Genomic DNA, 23,149 nt, shown 5'->3' with positions numbered 1-23,149 from the left:
AGAGGAAAGTTGAAAAAGAAAAGCAAAGCTGGTGGCATCACAATTCCAGACTTCAAGCTCTATTACAAAACTGTCATCATCAAGACAGTATGGTACTGACACAAAAACAGACACATAGATCAGTGGAACAGAATAGAGAGCCTAGAAATGGGCCCTCAACTCTATGGTCAACTAATCTTCAACAAAGCAGGAAAGAATGTCCAATGGAAAAAAGACAGTCTCTTCAACAAATGGTGTTGGGAAAATTGGACAGCCACATAAAGAATGAAACTGGACCATTTCCTTACACCACACACAAAAAATAGACTCAAAATGGATGAAAGACCTAAATGTGAGACAGGAGTCCATCAAAATGCTAAAGGAGAACACAGGCAGCAACCTCTTCGACCTCAGCCGCAGCAACTTCTTCCTGGAAACACCGCCAAAGACAAGGGAAGCAAGGGCAAAAATGAACTATTGGAACTTCAAGTTAAAAAGCTTTCGCACAGCAAAGGAAACAGTCAACAAAAGCAAAAGAACCGACAGAATGGGAGAAGATATTTGCAGATGACATATCAGATAAAGGGCTAGTATCCAAAATCTGTGAAGAACTTAATCAAATTCAACACCCAAAGAACAAATAATCCAATCGAGAAATGGGCAGAAGACATGAACAGACATTTCTGCAAAGAAGACACTTCCAAATGGCCAACGGACACATGAAAAATTGCTCAACATCACTTGGCATCAGGGAAATACAAATCAAAACCGCAATGAGATACCACCTCACACCAGTCAGAATGGCTAAAATTAACAAGTCAGGAAACGACAGATGTTGGCGAGGATGCGGAGCAAGGGGAACCCTCCTACACTGTTGGTGGGAATGCAAGCTGGGGCAGCCACTCTGGAAATGGGATGGAGGTTCCTCAAAAAGTTGAAAATAGAGCTACCCTATGACCCAGCAACTGCACTACTGGGTATTTACCCCAAAGATACAAATGTAGGGATCCGAAGGGGCACGTGCACCCCAATGTTTATAGCAGCAATGTCCACAATAGCCAAACTATGGAAAGAGCCCAGATGTCCATCAACAGATGAATGGATAAAGATGTGGTATGTATATATAAAATGGAATATTATGCAGCCATCAAAAATGAAATCTTGCCATTTGCAATGACATGGATGGAACTAGAGAGTATTATACTAAGCTAAATAAGTCAATCAGAGAAAGACAATTATATGATCTCACTGATATGAAGAATTTGAGAAACAAGACAGAGGATCATAGGGGAAGGGAGGGAAAAACGAAACAAGATGAAACCAGAGAGGCAGACAAACCGTAAGAGACGCTTAATCTCAGGAAACACACTGAGGGTTGCTGGAGTGGAGCGGGGGTGGGAGGGAGGGGGTTGCTGGGTGACAGACATTGGGGAGGGTATGTGCTATGGTGAGCACTGTGAATTGTTTAAGACTGATGAATCACAGACCTGTACCCCTGAAACAATACGTTATAGGTTAATAATAAATGTTGTAAGTTCCTATAAATCAGTCAATAACATAAAGGCCCTGGCCTAAAAGTGGCACATCATACCTGCTCACATGGCACTGGTCAACAAATGCAGGTCTAACCTCTGTCCAGAAGAGAATGGATTTTGGCAGACAGCTAACCATCTCTGCCACAATCTCTACTTTTAATTTCTACTGCCATAAGCTTTAAATGATTAAGAACTCAATACCAAAGCCTATGTTGCTGATTCTTAACTATTCTAGCTCATTATAGAGCTGAATCGGTGAATATAGTAGGCCATCCTGATACAGCCTCTTAGGACCTTTCTCCTCTAATGCGCTATACCAATAGCATCATAGCACCAAAAGACCAGCGGAGAAGAGCCCAGGATTGGTTTCTAAAGAGTGAACAAGGTTCTGAAAGAAGAAATGTACAAGCCATGTTTGGAAACAGTTGAGCAATTTAATAGAGATGAGAAGTTTGCATATTGGAATAATGCAAATGAGGCTGAAGAGAACAGGAATTGTAACCCATAGGGCAGCATTTCTGAGGAGTAGGGAGGCTGATGAGGTTAATTTTTTTGTAAGAACAGTATGAACAGTAATAATGAAGCTATTTATCAGAGTGCCGTGGCGAATTCTTCCAGCTCAGAAGGCCCAAGAAATGGTCTGATTTTTAAAGAACCTCAGAGTCCTAGTGAAAAGAACAAATATACATGGGAAGAATATCTGCCTGTCATTCTTGAGAGAGCTGTCCCCTTGTCAAACTTTTTGTGCCTCAGTTCAATTCATCGGCAAGTCTAGATCAGATGAGACAATGTTCCACTGCCACTCTTCTAAGAAGGCATTGTAGGACAAAACAAACCTAAGGCTTCAAAAAAGCTCTCATGACAAACAGATTTGGAACCAACCTGAAAGGGCTCTCGTTTTTTACTCGCAGTGGGGGAAAAAGTAAAGCTTTGTACACAGACACAGCCTCATTGCTTCTCTCTGCAGTGCGGGTAATAAAAATCCACGAATACTACTGATAAGCCCAAATGTTACCTTTGGTCTTGATAAACCTCTCCAGGCTCCATCAGAGTGGAGCGAGGACACAAGTACATCAACAGAATGATGCAGGCCACTGGTGGGGAAGAAGTCAAAACAGCCCTCCCTGACCTTAGGAGTATCTGGGGACAGCACTTCTATTTCAGGGCCCCCGATCACTAGGGAATCCCTGAAGGAAGCCAGTGACAGGGAAAGGAACAAAACTGTCTCCATCCACCACACCGTTCTAGATGCTTTACAGAGAGCAGCTAATCCTCACATCCTCAGCTGCTATCAGCATCCACACAGTGGAGAGGAAGAAACTCAGCAAAGTGAATAGCTCCAACCATGTAGGACAAACCTGAATCACCCTTTCACTAGAGACTCACATGAGACAGTGTTCTGAGTCAGCGGCCCCTAAAGGGGCCCCATTCTGTCTCCTATTCTGACTTCCACTTACAGGAAGCTCTAACTGCTTCCAAGGCTCCCAGCAAGGCAAGAGAAATGGGTTCAAAAGGGGGCTGACACACAGGAGAGTCTACCACACCACAGGGAGCCCACTGGCAGAATAACAGATTTTGAGAAAAGCTAGGAACTGAGTAGTGTGCAGTTTTTTCAAACTGTCCCCGAATAGGATGGCATGTTTATTATTACTTGTCAGGAATAACAAGTCAATGAAACTTGAGAAAAACAAAGACACAGATCTCACTTGGTGCTGGGAGGATACTAATGGCTTTTAATAAAAGTTATAGACTCAAATACTGTACATGACAGATTTAGCCCCAAAGGGAATTCCTGGTATTATAAGGGAATGTAAACTGCTAATCGTTAGAACCTCAAAACCGTACCTCGAAAACCAGCTTATTGAAAACAAAATTGCGATGTTACCAGAGGTCTAAGTTAGGAAAAGAGGGCCAGAGTTACTTCAGGCCATTTGAAGTAAGAATTGCTCTCTTATCTCTAAAATGTGATTTGGGTAATAACCTTTGAAGAGGCTATTACTTAAGGTAAACTCATTTGATTACCACTAAGAAAATGCAGATGCCTGCATTTTAGTTAGTGCATTAAACTGCCAGAGACTGGACAACCTCCAGAATCAGGTGTCCTCTGGGACACCTTTGCTTCTTAGACTCAGTCTCCAAAATAAGTTTAGCACATTGGGGAAAGAAATCCTATCACGCAAATAATACCTATTTGTTCTAGTTAACTTCTTCTGGGTCTCAGAGAATACTGCTCCAACCAGGGCTCTCAACATCTCTTTCCCCCTCACCCGGTTCTCCGAGGCAGCGAGGAACGTGGCTGAGGAAGACCAGGGCAGGGAGAATGGCACCCACGACTTGAGGATGGAAGGTGACCCCAGGCTGCCAGGCCAGTCATGTTAGACAAGTCCATCTAACATGTACCAGAGCTCACCTCAAGATCAAATGATACAAACATGGTGTCAATAGATGCTTTGCAGGAATGGGATCCTTGAGTAAAAAAGTCCAAATATAGAACTCGAAAATTTAGTTCAAGACATGTAACTGAGATGACTTGCAACACCATTTATAGTTTTCTTGCTACTTGGTTCTCCGGCTACATCGGTCCTTCTTTCCTAAGGAGAAGAGAGTATCACTGTCTGAAGATAAGCTTAGTAAGGTATGCCCTCTGGACCAAACTCGCATCAACCCTCAAAGCACCTCTAGACTATGATGAACCAGCTCAGGCTTTCTCAAATGGACCGTTAGCTGGCAGCACCCCAGCAGCCTGGTTCCAATGCAGGCAGGGGTGGAGAGACAGGAGGGTGCCTCTGGCTTCCCAAGTCACAACAACATAACCATTGCCTCCATTCCAAACAGGATCATTGAGCTTCTCTGGAAAAGAGATCTGCTATTGTTAACAGGCTGACAAAACTTCAACCTGCTCCGATATAGAACCACAGGAAGAGATAGTGACAATTCCTGGGGATAAAGTGCTGCTCTTCAGAAAATGGGGTCTTTAAGTTCTTCATATTCCACCTTGTTCCAGAAAGGATTTAAAGGGAAACATAGCAGACCAGTGACTACAGCTTTGCCAGCTAACAGTCCTGATGTACAGCTCCCTGCTCCAGACCCTGGGCTGGCATCCTGGAGAGTGTTCCCCAGGAACCTCAAACCAAACACACCACATTCCAGACCACTCTGGGCGGAAAACAGAGTGCACACAAGATAGCCACAGGAGGTCAAGTGCCACAACAGACGCAAAAGGAAGAATTCTTGCCCTCTGGCCCCTAACTTCCTAGAAGAGTCAAGATCGCCAACCAAGTTCAGTTTCTGAGCTTGACCTATCTCACATGCTCCTTAGGAGTATTACAGGAGGTAACAAGGGAAAGCCTCCACATGCTAACGATTACATCTTAGTTCAACTGGATGAGGCATCTTTTGTGGTTTTGTGCCCCACCCTACCCTTTTTTCTTTTCCTCGAAACGGATGGCGTAACCCAAGACTTCCCAAAACCTGTTTGTAATAGGACTATGTCATTTTGATAAAATCAGGTTTTGGTGAGAAGTAGCAAATACACATGGGCCCACTGATTGCTCATTGACACTGCTCCTAGAGTCTCCAGTTCTCACACACAGCTTGAATCTTCCACATCTATGAAAGAATACAAAGGCAAAGCCAATTAGTCTCGGAACGCCAGTTCTCTGAAGCCCTAACCACAAAGCCATACCCTTTCTGTGACTCAATTCTTGGGTCACATAGGAAGGAGTTTGCTCCTTTCCCTCTTCAGTGGCTCTGGTCTTGTGGCTGGGGGGAGGGACCTGGGAGGATTTGGTCTTTCTTCTCAATCTGAGCACTACCACACCTGTTATATTAATACACCCTCACTACCAAGAGAGTTTGGTCATTAATAGGGAGGGACAAAAAACTTTATTCAAAGATTAAATTATTTAAACCAACCACAGTAATCCCTTGGGTTCCAGGCCTCTGAACCGTGCTATGTTGGATATTAAAAGAAATAATGCATCAGCTTTCTAAAGTAACTAGAAGCCAGCCTAACTTGAAGCAGTTGTCATTATCAACTCAGGTCCTGATTCAGAAACAAATAGGTCTCAAAAAGGGGGCAACAACTGGCTCTTATCACCTACTTTTACATTTAGCTTAAATCATCAACTGGTAGCCTAATACCTCATAAAAGTTAAACAGTGACATGTGACTGTTATTTTGAGTCATACATTCTCAAAAATCTGGAAATCAGCTGGCTTCTGAGGAGGAAATCATTTTGAAAGAAAGGAAATCGTGATCTGGGAAAATCACACAGGTCATGATGTGAGTGAAGTTACAGGACAAAGCCAGGACGCTTGGCCCTCTCTTCCTTCAGCAAAGGCAGACTGTGGGCTGACTGTGTGCCTGGCCCTTAAGTCCTGGGGATACAGAAAGGAGGTATGGGTGCAGCTTTCAGTGAGCACACAGCTTGGTGAGAACAGAGGAAGGTGCTGACTCAGATCCAGGAAGAGCCAGGACTTATCAGAGGGGGCAATATATGAATCTTGAAGGTATTAGCCAGCAATAAAAGTGTAAAGGGGAAAGGCTTACCAGAAGGGGCCCCCAGGGTTCCTGGGAGGACTGTGGGGGTGGGGGTGGGCAGGGGCCAGGGTGGGGGTGGGGAATGGAGAGAGGCAGTGGGGAGAGGGGTGGGCCCAGATCCTAAGCAGGGAGCTACTAAGGTTTCCATGTCAGGAAGTGACAAATCAAATCTGCACTGCAGATCTAGCGCCCTGGGGGCCTGAGGGAAATGGATGGGCCCAGAGAAGAGCAGCTCCACAAGGGGACTCTAAAGATAAGGCCATAGGAGAGAAGCAACAAATTCCAGTAATACTCAGAGTGGGTGTGGAGATGGGCCCCCGCATGCCAGCTTTCCGGCTCTGCTACCAGAGTTGAGAAAGACAGGGGAAGGGAGTGACGAAGATGAGAAGTTCAGTTCTGGATAGATGGCCTTGAGGTATTAGAGACTTTCTTGTTGAAAATACGTGGAGGGGCGCCTGGGTGGCTCAGTCAGCTGAGCATCTGCCTTCGGCTCAGGTCATGATCAGGGATCCTGGGATCGAGCCTTGAATTGGGGCTCCAAGCTCATCAGGGAGTCTGCTTCTTCCTCTCCCTCTCCTTCCCCCACATATGAGAGAGTGCGCACTCTCTCGCTCTCTCAAATAAAAATCTTAAAAAAAAAAAGAACACATCATAGGACACCAAGGAGATGTAACCTGCAAAGTTCAAACAGATTGTACAAATGACCTAGTCTCCTCAGCAAATACACAGCAAGAAAGAAAAACCAAAAACGAAATGAGGAACCCATCAAGAATGTAAGATATCAGTCAATATAGAACTTATTTGGATCCTGAGTCAAACAAACTAAAAAATAAGTGCAAAAAAGACTAAGTCAGTCGAACAATGTCAACATTAACTGGTTTAAGGACAGAAAAAAAATAAAAATAAACTGAATTTTTCCTGTTTAAAAGGGAAAAGACTTCTTGTTCCCTTCTTAGAATTTCCTTCTCTGTCCTTTTCAAATGCATGTAAATATAATAACCCTCTCGCCAGTCTCCCAACTCAGGAATGTTTCCCAAGGACTAGAGATGAAGAGACTAACTTCTGTGGACACGGGATGGGCAGCCTGCTCCAATTTACAAAACTACCTTCTGCCTTAGAATTGAAGTTTGTTTCCCCTCTGGTGGCTGTTCACATTTCTATGACAAAGTTAGGATGAGCTCTGACAAACGGTACTGTTCAAGTCTTCTAACTGGTGGACTCGTTACTATCTTGAAAACGCATAATGGGCTGCATGGCTATACAAACAGGCCAGATTTCTTTCTCTTCGAAATTTGATGCTTATTCAATAAACTGTTTTCTTTCTCTACTACCTTTGTGGAAAGGTTTTCTTGGTTAGGAGATTATTTTTTTTAATTATTATATTTCCCCAACACTGGGGCTTTGATATTAACTTCTTTTGGTGTGATAATGGTATTGTGGTTTAAAAAAAAAAAAAATTCTTTAAGCTTTAAGTAGGCTCCATGCCCAACGTGGGGCTCGAACCCATGACCCTGAGGATCAAGACCTGAGCTGAGACCAAGAGTTAGACGCACCCCAAATTTTAAAAGAATTTTTATATTTTGAAGATATCTAATGAAATATTTGCAGATGAAACAATAGGACGTCTGTGACTTGCTTCAAAAGGCATGGAGTAGGGGCACCTGGGTGGCTCAGTCGGGAAGCATCCCACTCCTGATTTGGGCTCAGGTCATGATCTCAGGGTCATGAGATGGAGCTGTGTGTCAGGGTCTGCACTCAACAGGCAGCTTGCTTCTCTTCCTCTCCCTCTGCCCCTCCTCCTGCTCATGTGCTCTCTCTCTCTCTCTCTCAAATAAATCTTAAAGAAAAAGGGGGCATATAGTAAGGTGAGTGCCATGTATTGATGATTCACACTGGGTGACAGATACAACAAAGTCACTAGGTCACCATATCTACTTTTGTTATGTTTGAACACTTCCATAATAAAGTCAAAAAGAGACACAGAAGCCAACTGGGCTATAGATATGAAGCTAAGAGGGGAAACAAGCGTTGGAGGCATCGGCATACAGGTGACAGGAAAACCAGAGGAAGGGACAAAATGCCAACTGACATAACATTAAAGCAAGAGATCAAGGGCAGAACCCTGAGAACACCAGCAGGTAAAGGGCGGGTAGCTGAAGATCTAGCAAAGGAATCTGAAGAGCGAAAACCAGAAGAACGTGGGGTCTATTTCAATAAGGAAGGAGTGGCAGACAGTGATGAGTAAGGTAGATGCTGCAGTGTCTACCCTGTTAGAAAGTAGGAGGTCCAAGAACGCAGCAAAACCAGTTTCATTGCAATGATGGCCCAGGACGTCAGATGATAGCAAGTGAAAGCAAGCAAGGGCAGTGGAGAAGCCAGGATGGTGGCTCCGAAGGGAGGTGACAACAGCTAGAAGGCTACTTAAAGACAAGGGAGGATAGCAGGGCGGTAAGGTCTGCAGCTAGTTATTGAAGGCATGGGTTAGAAGTTGAGAAACAAGGGCAAGGAAGGGATGATTGCTGGAACAAGAACACTCAGAAGGCAGGAGAGAGAAGACCGACCTAGAGCACAGGGAGGTGCTGTAACCGCTCATTACTTGTCCAAGATCTGTTCTTCACTTCTGCAGAGACAGCGGACCTCTAGCTGGGAACAGGAGGTCTTAGAATTGTGACTAAATTCACCATCTTCCTCTGTAACTGGGTGTGTCCATGTGACCACTGGGGCCAACAGGGTAAGCAGAAGTGCCCTGCAACTTCTGGGAAACTTTCCTTAAGGGAAAGCACAAATTCTCCCTTCACCTGCCTCTATCCATTCTTGCACCCCGCTGCCAGATAGAAGGCCACACCAACTGGGACCATTAGATAGAGGCCTTGCTGGTGGAACAGCAAGATAAGAATCTAGGTCTGAACTTTAAAAACAGAGTGGCCAAACCAGTTCTGGACTTCTCTCCAGATCCTATTTACTGGAGAGTAAAATGATTTTTTTTTTTTTTTAAGATTTATTTATTTGAGAGAGGGGAGTAAGGAGAACAAGGGAGGGCACAGGCACACAAGCAGAGGAAAGAGAGAGGGAGAAGGAGAAGCAGGCTTCCCGCCGAGCAGGGAGCCTGATGTGGGGCTCGATCCCAGGACCTTGGGATCATGACCTGAGCTGAATGATCTGAGCCACCCAGGCGCCCTTGAAATTATTTTTCTTAAACCGCTGTTATTTTGTGCTTTTATCACATGCAATTCTATCTACCTGATACAGGGAGGACTGGATCCCTCATCCCTCTGAGGGTGTAAAAGAATCTTGTTCGATACAACTCACTGGGGGGATGACAGGGAAAAGGGCTGTTAAGGGAGTTCATGCCTGAGTCAGAAAGACAAGGCCGTGAGGATTATGGGTAAAGACTTGAAAGAGCCGTCGTGGGAAATGTGAGAGGGAATACACTAGGAACACACAGGACTTTAAGGAGTAGGAGACCATACACTTAGGATGGCGCCGCTCTGAGTTTCTTCGGCTGCCACAAGACCTGAGAAGGCAGCTGACGGCACCAATCCAGGGATCCGATTGTATAGGGCAAGAAAGGAGATTCTTTACTACTGCCGACCGTATGGCCTAGGGAAAGTTTCTCACGGTCTTCAGGACATACTTTTTCAGTTTGTTCATGCTGAGATTTATAAAGCAAAACAATGTGCTAAAAAGTTGAAAATTGTTCAAGCACATGGCATTGTTTATGTCCTAAGAAAAGCTACAACCTCAAGCTACAGTCTCGTTCTTCACATTATATTCTAATTTACTTTCATTCTCCTTTAAATTGTGGTAAAATACACATAAAAATAATCACTTTTAAGTGGCATTAAGTATCTTCAAAATAATCACTTTTAAGTGGTATTAAGTATGTTCACATTATTGTATGACCATAACCACCATCCACCTCCAGAATTCTTTTCATCTTGCAAAACTGAAATTCTGTACCCATCAAGCAATATTTCTGCATTCTTCCTTCCCCCAAGCCCTGGCAACCACCATTCTGCTTTCTGTCCCTATGACTTTGATTACTCTAGGTACCTCGTAAGTGGAGTTATACAGTATTTGTCTTTTTGTGACTGGTTTATTTCACTCAGCATAATGTTCTCAAGGTTCCACCCATGTTACAGCATATGTCAGAATTTCTTTAAGGCTAATATTCCGTTGTATGTTTGTATCACATTTTATCCATCCATTCATCCATCAGTGGGCACTTGGGTTGCTTCCACATTTGGTTATTGTGTATAATGCCATGTTCATGGGTATATCAGTATCTCTTCTAGACCCCACTTTCAATTCTTTCTTTTGGGTATATGCCTGAGGTGAAATTGCTGGATCATATGTTAACCATTTTTAATTTTTTGAGGAACTGCCATATTGTTTTTGACAGCAGCTATATCATTTTACATTCCCACCAGCAGTGCACAAGGGTCCTAATATATCCACATCCTCACCAAGTCTTGTTATTTTCTGGGGCAGGGGCAGTTGGTTTTGTTTTGTTTTTGTTTTTCACACTGGCCATCCTGATGGGTGTCATCATTTGTTTTTAACAAACAGAATGACATAGTAGCAAGAGCCTAGCACAGTGTCCAGAACATGGTAAATGGATCAAACAACTTTGAAATAAAAGGTCTAAGTTAAATTCTTTGCTGTCTTTTTAAGAAGGAAAGATTGGTTATACTGCAATTTGCCAAATCCCAATAATGCCTTTAAGAGATTTACCTACACCCGTGATGTAGGCTTTTGCTATGGCATATTACTAAGCAAATTACTAATAATTACTAATTCTAGAACAGCTTCATCACCTTCCAAAAAGAAACCAGCACCCATTGCCAGCCACTCCCCATTGCCTTCTCCCCGCCAGTCCCTGAACTAATCCACTTTCTAACTCTACGAATTTGCCTATTCTGGACATTTCATATAAATGGACTCATAGAATATGTAGCCTTTTGTGTCTTTCTTTCACTTAGTATAATGCTTTCAAGTTTCATCCCTGCTGTAGCATGAATTAGAAATTCATTCTTTATGGTTCAGTAATATTCCATTGTATGGATATATCCTATTTCTTTATTAAAACAACTTAGATCTCCCATAAAAATCCAGATTTCCGGCTTTTCTTGAAAAACTGAAGAGTAGAAGGCCCTCCCCTTCCCACATAGCAATCACTGGCTAGAGCTTAGTAATAGCATCTTGTTCCCTGAACATTCCAGGCACCTTTCTGTCTCTGGGTCTTACTGTTCCTTCTGCCTGAAATGCTCCCAGATACACACCTTGTTCCTTTCTTCACCTGCCAAAGGTCTGCTCACAGACTCCTTGCTGAGGCCTCCCCAACTACATATGCAATGCCTACTCTATCCCCAATACTTGCTATCCCTCACCCCTTGCTTTCATTTATTCCACAGTACTCATTAGCATCTGACATACTGTATGTTTTACTTAAGTCTGTTTCCAACCACTCTTCATTAGAATGACAGCTCCAAGATAACAAGTCTTTGTTTTTGTCCACTATTATATTCCCAGTACCAAACCTTAGCAGCACTCAAATTTTTTCAATATAGAAATTAGTGAAAGAACTTGTTATAGTTTTTAGTGACTAAAAAGCTGCTCCTAGAAAAGTAAACCTGAAAATGATGTTTAAAAAGTTTTGATGCATACTTTATATTACTTACATTTTAAGTTCAATGAATTTTAGCAGATGTATACAGTCTTGTAACCCCATTAAGATATATGCTTAAGATCTAGAACATTGAAAATGATCTTAAGTCACGGTAATAAAGTTGGTCTATTTAGTACAGTCAGGCATGCCTAAAACTTAAAAATGTCCTTAGTTAAAACTTAAGGCTGTTTTCAGAAGTCACATTAAGAGACGTGATGGTTCAAAAATCAAAGGAACAAGAGAACAGGGAGCTGCTAAAACCCAAAGAGACTAAAATCTAGTCCTAAATTAGCTAAAGGCCAAAGAAACTGTAACCTAATGAGTTATATTAACTTACAAGAAGACTGTGTTAAGTACTAGGGAAAAGGGCAAACAAAAGAATAAGAATTTATTATCAAAGGGCTAGAGAGAGGACGTGGAGTATCCACATGGCAATTTTTCTCTCACCAGAATTTATAAACTAGATATCAATCAGGATCTCTAAACTGCAAGCAACAGAAACCTATTCTAGCTAATTACAGCAGAAAAGCAATTTACTCAATTTGGGTAACTCCCAGAATCTTTTAAGAGGGCCAGTATCCGGGTTAAAGGCCACATCACCAGCAATAATGGCTCCAGAAGTCACACTGCAGGACGGTCCAGTAGAGATCTATTGCTGCTATCACCTCCACTGCTAGGGAAAGGCACTGTATGAGCCGCCATGGCTGACCCCATGATGCTGGACAGAAGCCACTGCTGGTATGGCTACCACCGTGCCCATCACAGAATGAATTCTTTGCTGCCCCTTCTTGAATTTCAAGTCAAAGTTTAGGATGCATGCTTCTATTGGTGGAGCCTAGGTCAAGTGCCCACAACTCTAGCTGCAATGAAAATATGGCAGAATGTGGGTGGAGAGAAGTCTAAAGAGGTAGATGAAGGTCAGATTATGGTGCTATGTGTTCTACACTTCAACCTAGTGGTCGAAGGACAAATATCAAAATATAAAATTATTAAATGAAAGTGTATTAGAAAAAATGTACCTAGAACAAGCCTGAGATTTCATTGCTTATTATAGGTTCAGGCTACGTTTTAAAAGTATTAACCTTTAAAGCCAATTTAAAGAAATACAAAGTGAATAATATGGCAAATTAGCAGAGATGGTATATGAATACAAGACTGAAGCATGGATGCATGTAAAAGAAAGCCATGGAAAGACTAAGCAAAGGAGAAATGGTCTTAGAAAGCTCACTCTGGTGGCAGCGAAGAATGTGAACCAAGGAAGGTAAGAAAGGGACAAAAGATACCAATGGAAAGTTATAGTCAAGTGTGAGGAGATAGAACTACAGCAGCACCATCATGGTGAAAAATTCTAATCATTTGGCAGGGGGCGGGGGGGGTGGAATCAACAAGACTTTGTGATCAACAGATGTAAGGCACAAAAGGGAAGGAGCAAAGAATTGTGATGGTCTTCTAGTTTGACTTGAGTAACTGGATAATGGGTGACAGCATGAAATAGACCATGGAAGGACAGCAGGAGAAACTGACTTGAGGAGGAAGATAAGGAATTTTGTTTTTGAACAAATGGAGTTTGAGACATCTGAGAGCGAGATGAGGCTCCTTAGAACAAAGTTGGAGAAACATTGGGGTCAACATTTAAGGGTTGGGAAGAAGAGGAAGATCCCACAAAGGAGTCCAGGAAGGACTAGTCAATGGAGACAGACTCAGAGGGATGTGTTTGCTAACAGGATTTCCAGAATAAAGCGGTCAGTTGTACAATAGAGAGGTTCAGCAAAATAAAGGCCAACAAATCAGTGTGCTTGCTCAAGGGTATTGCAGTGGAACAGCAGGGTGGAAGCCAGGCTGAAGTATCATGATCATACAACTAATGAATGCTAACATCCTCTACCAACCACTGAAAGCAAATACCCACCCTTGAACTCACACATCAATCTGTACCAAAGAGTTCTCAGATCTCAGTTCGTCCTGTTAAACTACCTCAGGTCCTCTATCCGTTCTTCCTGAAGCAGACCAGATTCTGGGTCTCAACCAGAAGAGATTCCTGGTCTGCTATCTGAAGGAGCACCAAATGGAACAGGAAGAACAAATGTCTCTAGCCTAGTTGAGAGGAACCAGAGTAGCTCCCACGCAGCTCTACGAACTCCAGGACTCTGGGCAGGTCCCAGCCGCAGTTTAGATAGTTGTTTCCGTGGCTGGCACCTCTATTAAACGGAGGTTTACACCTAGCTCTCCCCCACAGAACACTCCTTCAACTTCTGAAGAAAAAAAAAAGGAGGGGGCCTAGGAGCGTGGCTTTCAGCGCTCACCAGAGTCAGGAGCAGAAGCACCAAATCTGAGCCTTGCCAGAGCAATTGCCTCTTCGTCTCTCCCAGGCTCTCCACAAATGCTCAGATAAGGGGTTACCTGAGAGAGGAACCGAGTGTCCTTACTAAACCCAGGAAAAAAAGGGAAAACCAAACCCAGACACTAACATCAAATCCATTCATTCAAGAAAACAGGAAGTTTGGCCAATGCCATGGCAACACCAGCAGCCTGTGAGATCAGAGCTGAAGGCAAGGAACAAAGGGATTTGTGAAAGTTACCTTTCCGTCTTCCCTGCCTTGAAATTTGACCCACGCTACTTGTTTGAAAGTGTTCTAGTACTTTAGTACTGTTTCACAATAAAGCAATTGAAACTTCTCTTGGTACTTTTCTCCAACCTATTTTTGGAGATTAGCCAAAAGCACATGCCACAAATCTGCTGAGTGCCACACTCTTATTAATATGCAATGAGATTCTATTTTGGGCTGCTGGTGATACTGGCTTACCAGTCAGCTACAGGGTAAGGATATAAATTGTAAGACTAAAAATATCTGGGGGAAAAAAAAAGGGAAGACCAAAATAAAAACTGCAGCTTCCCCATCACTTTAGGTTGAGAGTTTATAGAGGAGGTATTTGAGGATGTAGGATTTAAGGGAGAATGGCTTTTCTAGGTTGGAGTGGAAAAATACCATGAGCTAGGACAGGAAAGGTCTAATAAGAGAAGCTGCCACAGATGTGCCCCTCCCCCTCATTCAGCAGCCTCAGCTGAATATTATAAATGTGTCCCCTGTAAGAGGCCGAAATTGATTCTTGTCAGTCTCTTAAGGTAGAATTGAGCACTGAGCAGGCAATTCAAGGCCAGGCCCAGTTCATCAGATGGGCTGGAAGAGTTTGTCCAGTGTTTAAAAAAATAGTGATTCCCAGAGATTGTCCTCTTCGGTGTAAATGCTGCCTTTTAAAAAGGCTGAATGTGGGGTGCCTGGGTGGCTCAGTCGTTAAGCGTCTGCTTTTGGCTCACCTCACGATCCTGAGGTCCTGGGATCGTCCTGGGATTGGAGCCCCGCGTCGGGCTCCCTGCTCCCGGGAAGCCTGCTTCTCCCTCTCCCCCTCCCCCTGCTTGTGTTCCCTCTCTCGCTGTGTCTCTCTGTCAAATAAATAAATAAAATCTTAAAAAATAATAAAAGATAAAAAGGCTGAATGTGTACAGCTGATTTAAAGGGACAGTATCCTCATTTATAAGCAGGAATAGAAACGTCTTCCCATTAGGTAACTGATGACACATTAAAACTAAATCTTCATTTCTCTTTCATATTTGGTGGTGAACCTGGAGAGTCATTAAAAGGAATAAGAGACCCTACTGAAGAAGGATCTGTAATTATTCAACAGAGAAGAGTTTTGAGTATTTAGCCAAAGACACCATATGTAGATGCAGCCAGAGGTACAGGAAGTACACCTCAACTCAAGGTGGCTTTGGTGACTTCACTCGTCCTGTGTTTTAGAAGGAAATGATCCACCCCCTGGAATGGACTCAATGATCAGCAGAGGAGGTTTCAAAGCAAGAGTGGGGAGGGGATTTGCAGCTCACCTAGATTTCCCACTGATACCTGCAGCACCTGCAGCTGGCTGCTGCCATGCCTTTTGCACTTCCGGCTTCAGAAAAGATTGTGAATTGTCCTAATATGAATGGAGGAAATGGCCTCAAACAGCAGCTAGAAACATTCAGGTTAGATGAAAGGAAGAACCTTCCTATCATAACAGTTGGAATTTGGTGCCCTCTTACCAAAAGAAGTGTTCTCTATTACCATATAAATGGCATTTGTCTTTGGGTCGGGTTCTGCAAGTTTAGAGTACTATCCTAATTACAAGACCGCAGTTTTCCTGCAGATTACCTGGGCACTTGTGAAAATGTACATACATGTCTGGGCCCCACCCCAGAGCCAATAAATCAGACTATTCCATGGAGGAGCCGAGGAACCTATATTTTCAACAAGTAACTCAAGTGATTTTCATAATCAGGGAAGTTTGAAAAACACTGATCTAAGGCTCTGCCTACAGTAATATAAAGCTATTCATCTGGGGAGGAAACAAAGGATATGAAGAGAGGGAACTGGCTAGACTGATGAATCAGAAGCACCTCCTAATTGAGTTCAGAGAGCTAGAATTTGAGAGGGAAAGGCTGAGCAGTTGGAGCTGGGGCTAGCTAGCATTCTTTCCACTGTCTTGCATTCCCTATGCTTGCCCCCCCCGCCCCCACTTCCTTGCCTTCCACACAGTTACTCTCTTTATTGCCGACAAGACTCTGCCTGAAGACTCCCAGACCTCAAACCACAGATGGGATCTAAGGGAGGATGAGAGGCTTCCCAAGTACAAGTAGATCCTGTGCAGTCCCTGGATAGGAGAGGAGACAGAACTGGTCTGTTACCAGCCATCACAGACATCTAAAATCCAGCCACTTACCCAAATTGGAGAGTCTTTTCATCAAGCCAGCTTCTCTAATGGCAGCAGGACCATACTCCACTCCTTTTCTTTTCTGTCACATAAATTACACAGTTAGATGTGAGGGAAAAGGGTTAGAAATAAGACCCTTTTATTTCACAAAATACAGAAATCTGCTATTCTATAGTTCCCAACAGATCCCTCTGAAAACCTGTGACACCATCAGCCCTTCCTTTTATTATTTTCACCTGAGGTCTGCTCATTTCAAACACTTGCAGGGAAGGACCAAAAAACAACAATTACTGGAATCAAATCAACCTCCAAGCAAGCCCCTGGCTGTGGGAAGAACAGGCGGAGGCCAAGACAGAGGAAGGGGCTGAGCAGGTCTGGATCTGGTGGTTGGCGGGGTGGGGTGGGGTGTGTGTGTGTGTGTGTGTGTGTGTGTGTGTGTGTGTCTGTCTGTCTGGCGGAGGCCTGAGCCTGGGCTCACTGAGAAGTGAGCTCTCCACGACTGCAGGTTTCTTCCATTGAAGAGAACAAAACAGCCCCTCCCGTCCTCCCGCCGCTAGAGAAGGCACCGCCAATTTCCCCGCCAACCAATGGTTTCGGAGAACAGACCCTGGAGCCTTAAATCCTCGGTCGTTCTCTTTAACCTCTTCTCTCTCGACTTTCCACCGGGTATTCTGGCCGGTTTCTCCCCCTCCAGCCCCTCCCTGAAATCCTGACCCTCCCCTCTCCCCCAACACCCCAAGCGGGACCCACCACTTTCTCGCTCCTCGGGAGGAAGGCCGCAGAGACCCGCCAGCCCTCCGCGGCCCCCCGCCCGCAGCGCAAGCAGGATGCTCTCCACCTCTTTTCTCCTTCCCCATCTTCTACCAGGGGAAACCCCACGTGCTCTCTCGGTGCCCAATCGCGGGAAACCACCACCTCGTCCCCCTCCGTTTCTCCCCATCTTCTCCTCGCCTCCCAGTCCCTCACCCCACCCCCGCTTTCTCTAGGTCCTGCCCCACGGTGCGAAGTCCCGGTTCTCACCTGTCCCTGTGAGAACGGGGCTCCGATCACGGCCACCGAGTGAACGGACTTATTCAGGACGGACTGTACTCGCGTCCGGAGGAGACGCGAGAGGCTGCTTCTTAGGGACATGACTGGCAGCGCGGGAGGGAGCTGAGAAAGAAGCTGCTCTATGCGGCTCGCCGCGTTAAGTGAGCGCAGACGCCCGGCGCCGCTTTTCACCTACCCGGGCGCCAGCTGCACCGCCCCGCCCTGTGACGTCAATGCCACCCGGTCCCGCCCCCAACCAGCCCCCGACACACCTTCCCGCAGACCCCGCCCACTGCTCTTGGCCGGGACACGCCTTCGCTGACGTCACCCCACCCTAGCCCGGGTTCTCCCCTCAGGGGAGGAGCCCCTGCAGCTGACGCCACAAGGCTAGTGTCAGTGTCGGACCAATAAGAGCGCGGTCACGGACAGGTGTGTCCCGTCTCGGGAAGCGACGGGTACCTAAGAAGTTAGCGAATTCGGCGGAACACGGGAACCAACTGGCAACCTCGCAGATCGCAACTCTCTTTACACATATGCATGCCCGGCAGATGTCAACTCTAGGAAAGGGCTGGCTGCCCGGGTTGGGGTCTGGGCTGGTCTGACCCCGCCTGAGTGCTCTGCCAAGATGAAACCAGCATCCTTCTGCTCTGTTCCATCTCAACTCCGGGTCCAAAAAACACTTACCCATCTTCAGGCTTTGAAGTCTAGGAGATCAAATATAGATAGAGCTCTCTGGGCCGGGCATGTTAATAAAAACTCACCTATCCTAGGTATTTTGGATGGGGAGGTTAGGATTTTTCAAAACAATCACCTTCCAGGTGTTTCCAATTCTCTACCTGAATAACGGGAGCACTGGTTATAAAAACCAAACTTAGCAACATATCTGGACTCTTCCTAAAATTTGGGGAGGCTAAAGAGCTGAAAGTAACTAGAGTTTTAATAATAATAGCCAACTACAGTTCCAAGAACGTTTAGCCCTCTAACAATTCCATAAATCGGGGACTATTTTAAAGAGGAGGAAACAAGATCAGAGAAGATAACTTTCCCAAAGTCATATGGCTTGTAAGCGACAGAGTTGTGTGACTCCAGATTCCAAGTTCTTATCCAGGGCCGGCTTGCAGGAATTTGGACATTAGTCCTACCAAAATATATTTTTACGTAAACAACAGAAAATTATCTCACCTGATGCCAACTTACATGCTGCTCTCCAAAATAGCTCAGAAGTCTTCAGGGCAACATCATAACTTCAAGGAGCTTTAGTATTATACGGCAGTTTATTTTTAGAGGATAAATTTTACACCTGTCTCCCCCTGCTGGTCTAACAAAGACATGTCTGAAGCTTTAGCAAAATAAGCAGTTACTGTAAGGCAGTAGTTCTAAAAGTGTGGTCCTCTCGCCAGCAGCACCAGCCTTTGCATACTTGTCAAATGGAAATTATTAGGCTCTACCCTCAAATTTACTGACTCAGTAACTCTTGGGGTGGAGCACCAGCAACCTAAATTTTAACAATCTCTCCAGGGTCGGGAGCTGTAGGGAGCAGTAGGGGTGTGGTCAGGGATTCAGTCACTGATACTGATACACACTTGTTCAGATCCTTGGAATTATCTTGGTATCTTTTTCTTGTCCATCACCACATCCAATTTTTTTGTCCTTGACTGTATTTTCTCAAATTGATTCAGGCTCTCCTAGACTACCGCAAAACCTGTTTCTTGAGCAGCTACTGTGGGTCACCAGATTGACCTTTCTAAAGAGGAGGACATTAATCCTGCATGTCATTTCAGGGAGTTTTCTGTTACCTATAGTTTAGTCAGAGGTGAATTACTAGTTCCACATTATTATGGTCGGGGGGGCAGTAGACTGTTATATTACTATTATCCTTTAAAATTCTAATTATTATTGCTTCCATATATCTGAAATATTTTATAATTAATTTTTAAACCCTGAAAAATAAGTGGTCTGCTTTTGTTTTCAAAATAGGCATTTGTTTTCAAAATAAGTTATTAAAGATAATATTCTAAAGTTATAAAAGTCATAGTACAATAAGTTGTTTTAGAAATTTACTTTACAACTTGTACTCTATTATTGCATAAGTCTAGGACTCTTCCTCAGATCCAAAACAAGTTGTTCTGCTTTTCTTCTTCCTTTATTGGAGGACCTAGGTATTGTACCTCTCTAATTCAGTAGCTGCCAACACACTACCCCTGATAGGTTGCTGGCAGTGTGTATGTGGGGAGTGGGGCGGGGGAGCTGGGTGAGTAGGTAAGACCTGATCATGGTGTTTGCCAGTTTCCATGGTGTATATACTCCCAAGCTACCATTGTGATGTCACTGATCGTGGAGTTGGGAAAAAGTGCTCATCATATAGTATTTCTACCATACAGATACGATCAACAAAAATAACCTCAAGAGCACAGATAATAGCACTGTAGTTACAAGATAATTAGGCAATGACAAGTTTTGAATGTATATTATCTTTGTTTTTAATACAATTTACTTGTAAGTTTATATAATTTTATTTTTAATAATGATTTTTAAGAACTGGTTTGAAATAGTCTTGAAAATTTAACGATAAGGTTTTGCAGGTGGCAAGCATACCTCCAGTATGTCTCAAGCAGTCTCCAGCATACCACTGTTTACTGGAAATCCAAAGGAACTCAGAAAAGACTAAACTGGAAGTTCTCAAGGGCTGGGACCATAAATCTTTCTGCTCATCGTTTTATCCCTTCCTGAATACAGTGCTTGGTACATAGCAGGAGCTTGGCAAATAATTGACCTTCCAGATTTTTATGAAATCCTTACTCATAAGCCTTGGTCTATGGCTCTGATATGGAATGGAAGTCCCCAAAGATTTCTTTCTGAATTTCTACTTTTACATCCTAAAGAACTGAACTCACCAACCACATCTTTAAACTCTAAAATTTAGAGCCTCTCTTTCATTTAAAAAAATTTATTTGTTGGGTGCCTGGGTGGCTCAGTTGGTTAAGCGACTGCCTTTGGCTCAGGTCATGATCCCGGAGTCCCGGGATCGAGTCCCACAGCAGGCTCCCCGCTCAGCAAGGAGCCTGCTTCTCCCTCTGACCCTCCCCCCTCTCATGCACTCTCTCTCTCTCATTCTCGCTCTCTCAAATAAATAAATAAATCTTTAAAAAATATATATTTGTTCACTCATTTATTGCCAATACTTACTGAGCACTCAGTGTGTACAAAGCATTGTTCTATGTGCTGTTCACAGAGATGAAGATATAATAGTTCATCACTCCCAGTGCTTACATTCTAGTGGGGAAAAGAGTCAAGTAGTTAAATAATTTCAGATAGTAGTGAATACTATGGAGAAAATAAAGGCGGGAAATGGGACACGAGGTGCTGTTTTTGATAAGGGTATCAAGGAAGACCTCTCCAAACTAACCTTTGAGCCAGACACCTGAATGATGAGAAGGAGCTTGTCATAACAAGTTCTGAGAGTAGAGCCTTCTAGGTTTACAGGAACAGCAAGATCCAAAACCATAAATTTAAAACATGCTTGTGGATCAGAAGAAGAACAAGAATGCCTGTGTAGCCCCAGCCGTGCCCCAGTGTGCAGAGCAAAGGGCGTATAGTCAATTGAATCAGATTGATAGGCAGGGAACAGAGGTAGCATTGAAGAGCCTGAACTTTAGGGGAAGAATTCTTTTACACAAAGGCAGAGGGTTAAATTGTTCTGAACCTGTATTATGTTGTTGGGAATATTTGGTCCCTTCTTTTTTGCTTTGCTCTTCTATCCCAAGTCTGGGATAATTAACATAATAACCCTAGGATACAGTTAAGGTAAGGAAGCAGAGGATGAGTTCTATAGAGGGTAAAATAAAGAGTCTGTTTACCATGCAGTGGGGACTCCTGGATTCAGTAGAAAGGCCGGATAGAGGGGAATAAAGGGGGGGATAACTATAAGTGACTGCTTTCATTGCCTGCCCAGCCCACAGCCTGGTCCGGAGGCAGCCGCCAGAGCCCCTTACATACTCCTCACCGCCCCCAACACCACCACAAAGAGAGGGGTTCTCATTACAAGCCTTGATCAGTGATAGGGATGTGAAAGCAGAAATATGGCTGCCAGCAACGTATAAATGAAACTTAGGTGTGAAATCTGTTTTGGCACCAACGGAGGCCCAGGTTGCAAAGGACACCTGAATGCTTTTTCCTTTGTTCAGGTTCCAAACTGAAAACAAGTCTTGAGCCCTCTGTACCTGAATGTTCTATTTGGGATGTTTTGTAACCAAACTAACGTTGAGTTCTCTCCTTGGTGAGTTACAGATAGAGACTACACCAGGTGGAGTTGTCACACAAAGGAAAGTTTATCTGCAGCAAATACGGAAATCATGGAGATTAACTTCCAAAGTTAGCCTTTGGGGGTGAGTGGGTTTCTTTGAATATTAGGATGAATACTCGGAAAGGGGAGCTTTGTCATTGCATGTAAAGATGGGCATAAGGTTGCCGGGCGTATTCAGAAGACATGCCTACACAAGTATCCTGTGTTATGTTAATGAAGCTTGTGCTCCTCCTTGGGCCGAGATTTTAATGGTATAATGAGGTAGAAGTAACCGTCAGACACTCCATGGTCCCTCTGCTCTGGTGTGAGTCAGTGGTCAATCTCAAACTGCTCTAGGCCTGTGGAGCTTTTCCTGTTATTTGCTTCAAAAAGATAAGGTTAGCATTCCCGTGAGGAAGAAGGGTGTCAATAGGGGTCTTGCTGGTGACAGATTTAACCTAATTAACCCTATGGTGCACAGTTTCACTTCCTCCCCACTCCCTACCTCCTTTCCTTCACTTAATTTCTTCTCATCCTTCAGGTTTTGGTGTCAAAGGCCCTTCTCTGAAGAAGCCTTTCCAGACCTCCAAAGTTGAATTAAACATAATCATAAAATTTGCAAAGGTTACTGAATGATTACGATTTGCTAGATACCTACGTGCTCACTACTTCACAGTTGTTATTTAATCCCCATCACAAGACATGAGATAGGCACTATTATCATCTCCATTTCAGATATGGTAACCAATGCTTGCAAAGGCTAACAAATTTGCCATAGCTCACACAGTAAGTGGCCAAAAGCAGAACCCCAAACCCGAGACAGAGCAAGGGTTTTAAATGCCCCTCACATGGTTCACTTAATCCTCTGAATTATAATTTTCTATTTAAAGGACTGTCTCCTTCTCCTCAAGAGCAGCTTCTCTGAGAGCAGGAATGGTCCCTTACTGTCATTTAATACAGTGCCTAATATGAGAGGTGTTCAATAAATTTTTTTAATTTTTTATTGTTATGTTAATCACCATACATCATATCATTAGTTTTTGATGTAGTGTTCCATGATTCATTGTTTGTGCATAACACCCAGTGCTCCACGGCAGAATGTGCCCTCTTTAATACCCATCACCAGGCTAACCCATCCCCCTACCCTCCTCTCCTCTAGAACCCTCAGTTTGTTTTTCAGAGTCCATCGTCTCTCATGGTTCGGTGTTCAATAAATTTTTATTGAATGATTATATATTAAATGGCATATGAAAGTGTCTTTTCTTTAAAAAAAAAGATTTGTTTCTTTATTTGAGAGAGAGTGCTTGCAAATGGGGGTAAGGGCAGAGGGAGAGAATCTTCAAGCAGACTCCCTGCTGAGCACGGAGC

General features: G+C 43.8%; 2 protein-coding genes across 7 annotated transcripts in view; one reads left to right on the top strand and one right to left on the bottom strand.

The window, feature by feature from the left end:
- Nucleotides 1-17,701, bottom strand: part of ARG2 (arginase 2) — a 35,692-nt gene extending 17,991 nt beyond the window's left edge. The window contains exons 1-2 of one of the 2 annotated variants that reach the window (XM_025869823.2): nucleotides 17,491-17,701; nucleotides 16,480-16,552 (exon numbers count right to left, since the gene is read on the bottom strand). In XM_025869823.2, the coding sequence (XP_025725608.1) occupies nucleotides 16,480-16,552; nucleotides 17,491-17,601 (184 nt within the window). In that variant the 5' untranslated portion in view covers nucleotides 17,602-17,701. The remainder of the gene's footprint in view (nucleotides 1-16,479; nucleotides 16,553-17,490) is intronic. The other variant, XM_025869822.2, reaches the window with a different exon arrangement.
- Nucleotides 1-23,149, top strand: part of VTI1B (vesicle transport through interaction with t-SNAREs 1B) — a 78,895-nt gene that overhangs the window by 43,664 nt on the left and 12,082 nt on the right. Inside the window, exons 5-6 of one of the 5 annotated variants that reach the window (XM_025869831.2) lie at nucleotides 16,737-16,842; nucleotides 20,082-20,744. The exons of 3 other annotated variants lie outside the window; for them this stretch is intronic. In XM_025869831.2, coding sequence (XP_025725616.1) covers nucleotides 16,737-16,838 — 102 coding nt within the window. In that variant the 3' untranslated portion in view covers nucleotides 16,839-16,842; nucleotides 20,082-20,744. Of the gene's footprint in view, nucleotides 1-16,736; nucleotides 16,843-20,081; nucleotides 20,745-23,149 lie in introns of those variants that run through there. One more of the 5 variants, XM_073895403.1, reaches the window with a different exon arrangement.

The sequence above is a fragment of the Callorhinus ursinus genome, unplaced genomic scaffold (genome assembly GCF_003265705.2).
Source record: "Callorhinus ursinus isolate GAN/ISIS: 27379988/994484 unplaced genomic scaffold, GSC_fseal_2.0 scaffold8, whole genome shotgun sequence".
NCBI classification, from domain to species: domain Eukaryota; kingdom Metazoa; phylum Chordata; class Mammalia; order Carnivora; family Otariidae; genus Callorhinus; species Callorhinus ursinus.
The sequence above is the reverse complement of the archived record's forward strand: the minus strand, read 5'-3'. Positions and strand labels throughout refer to the sequence as shown.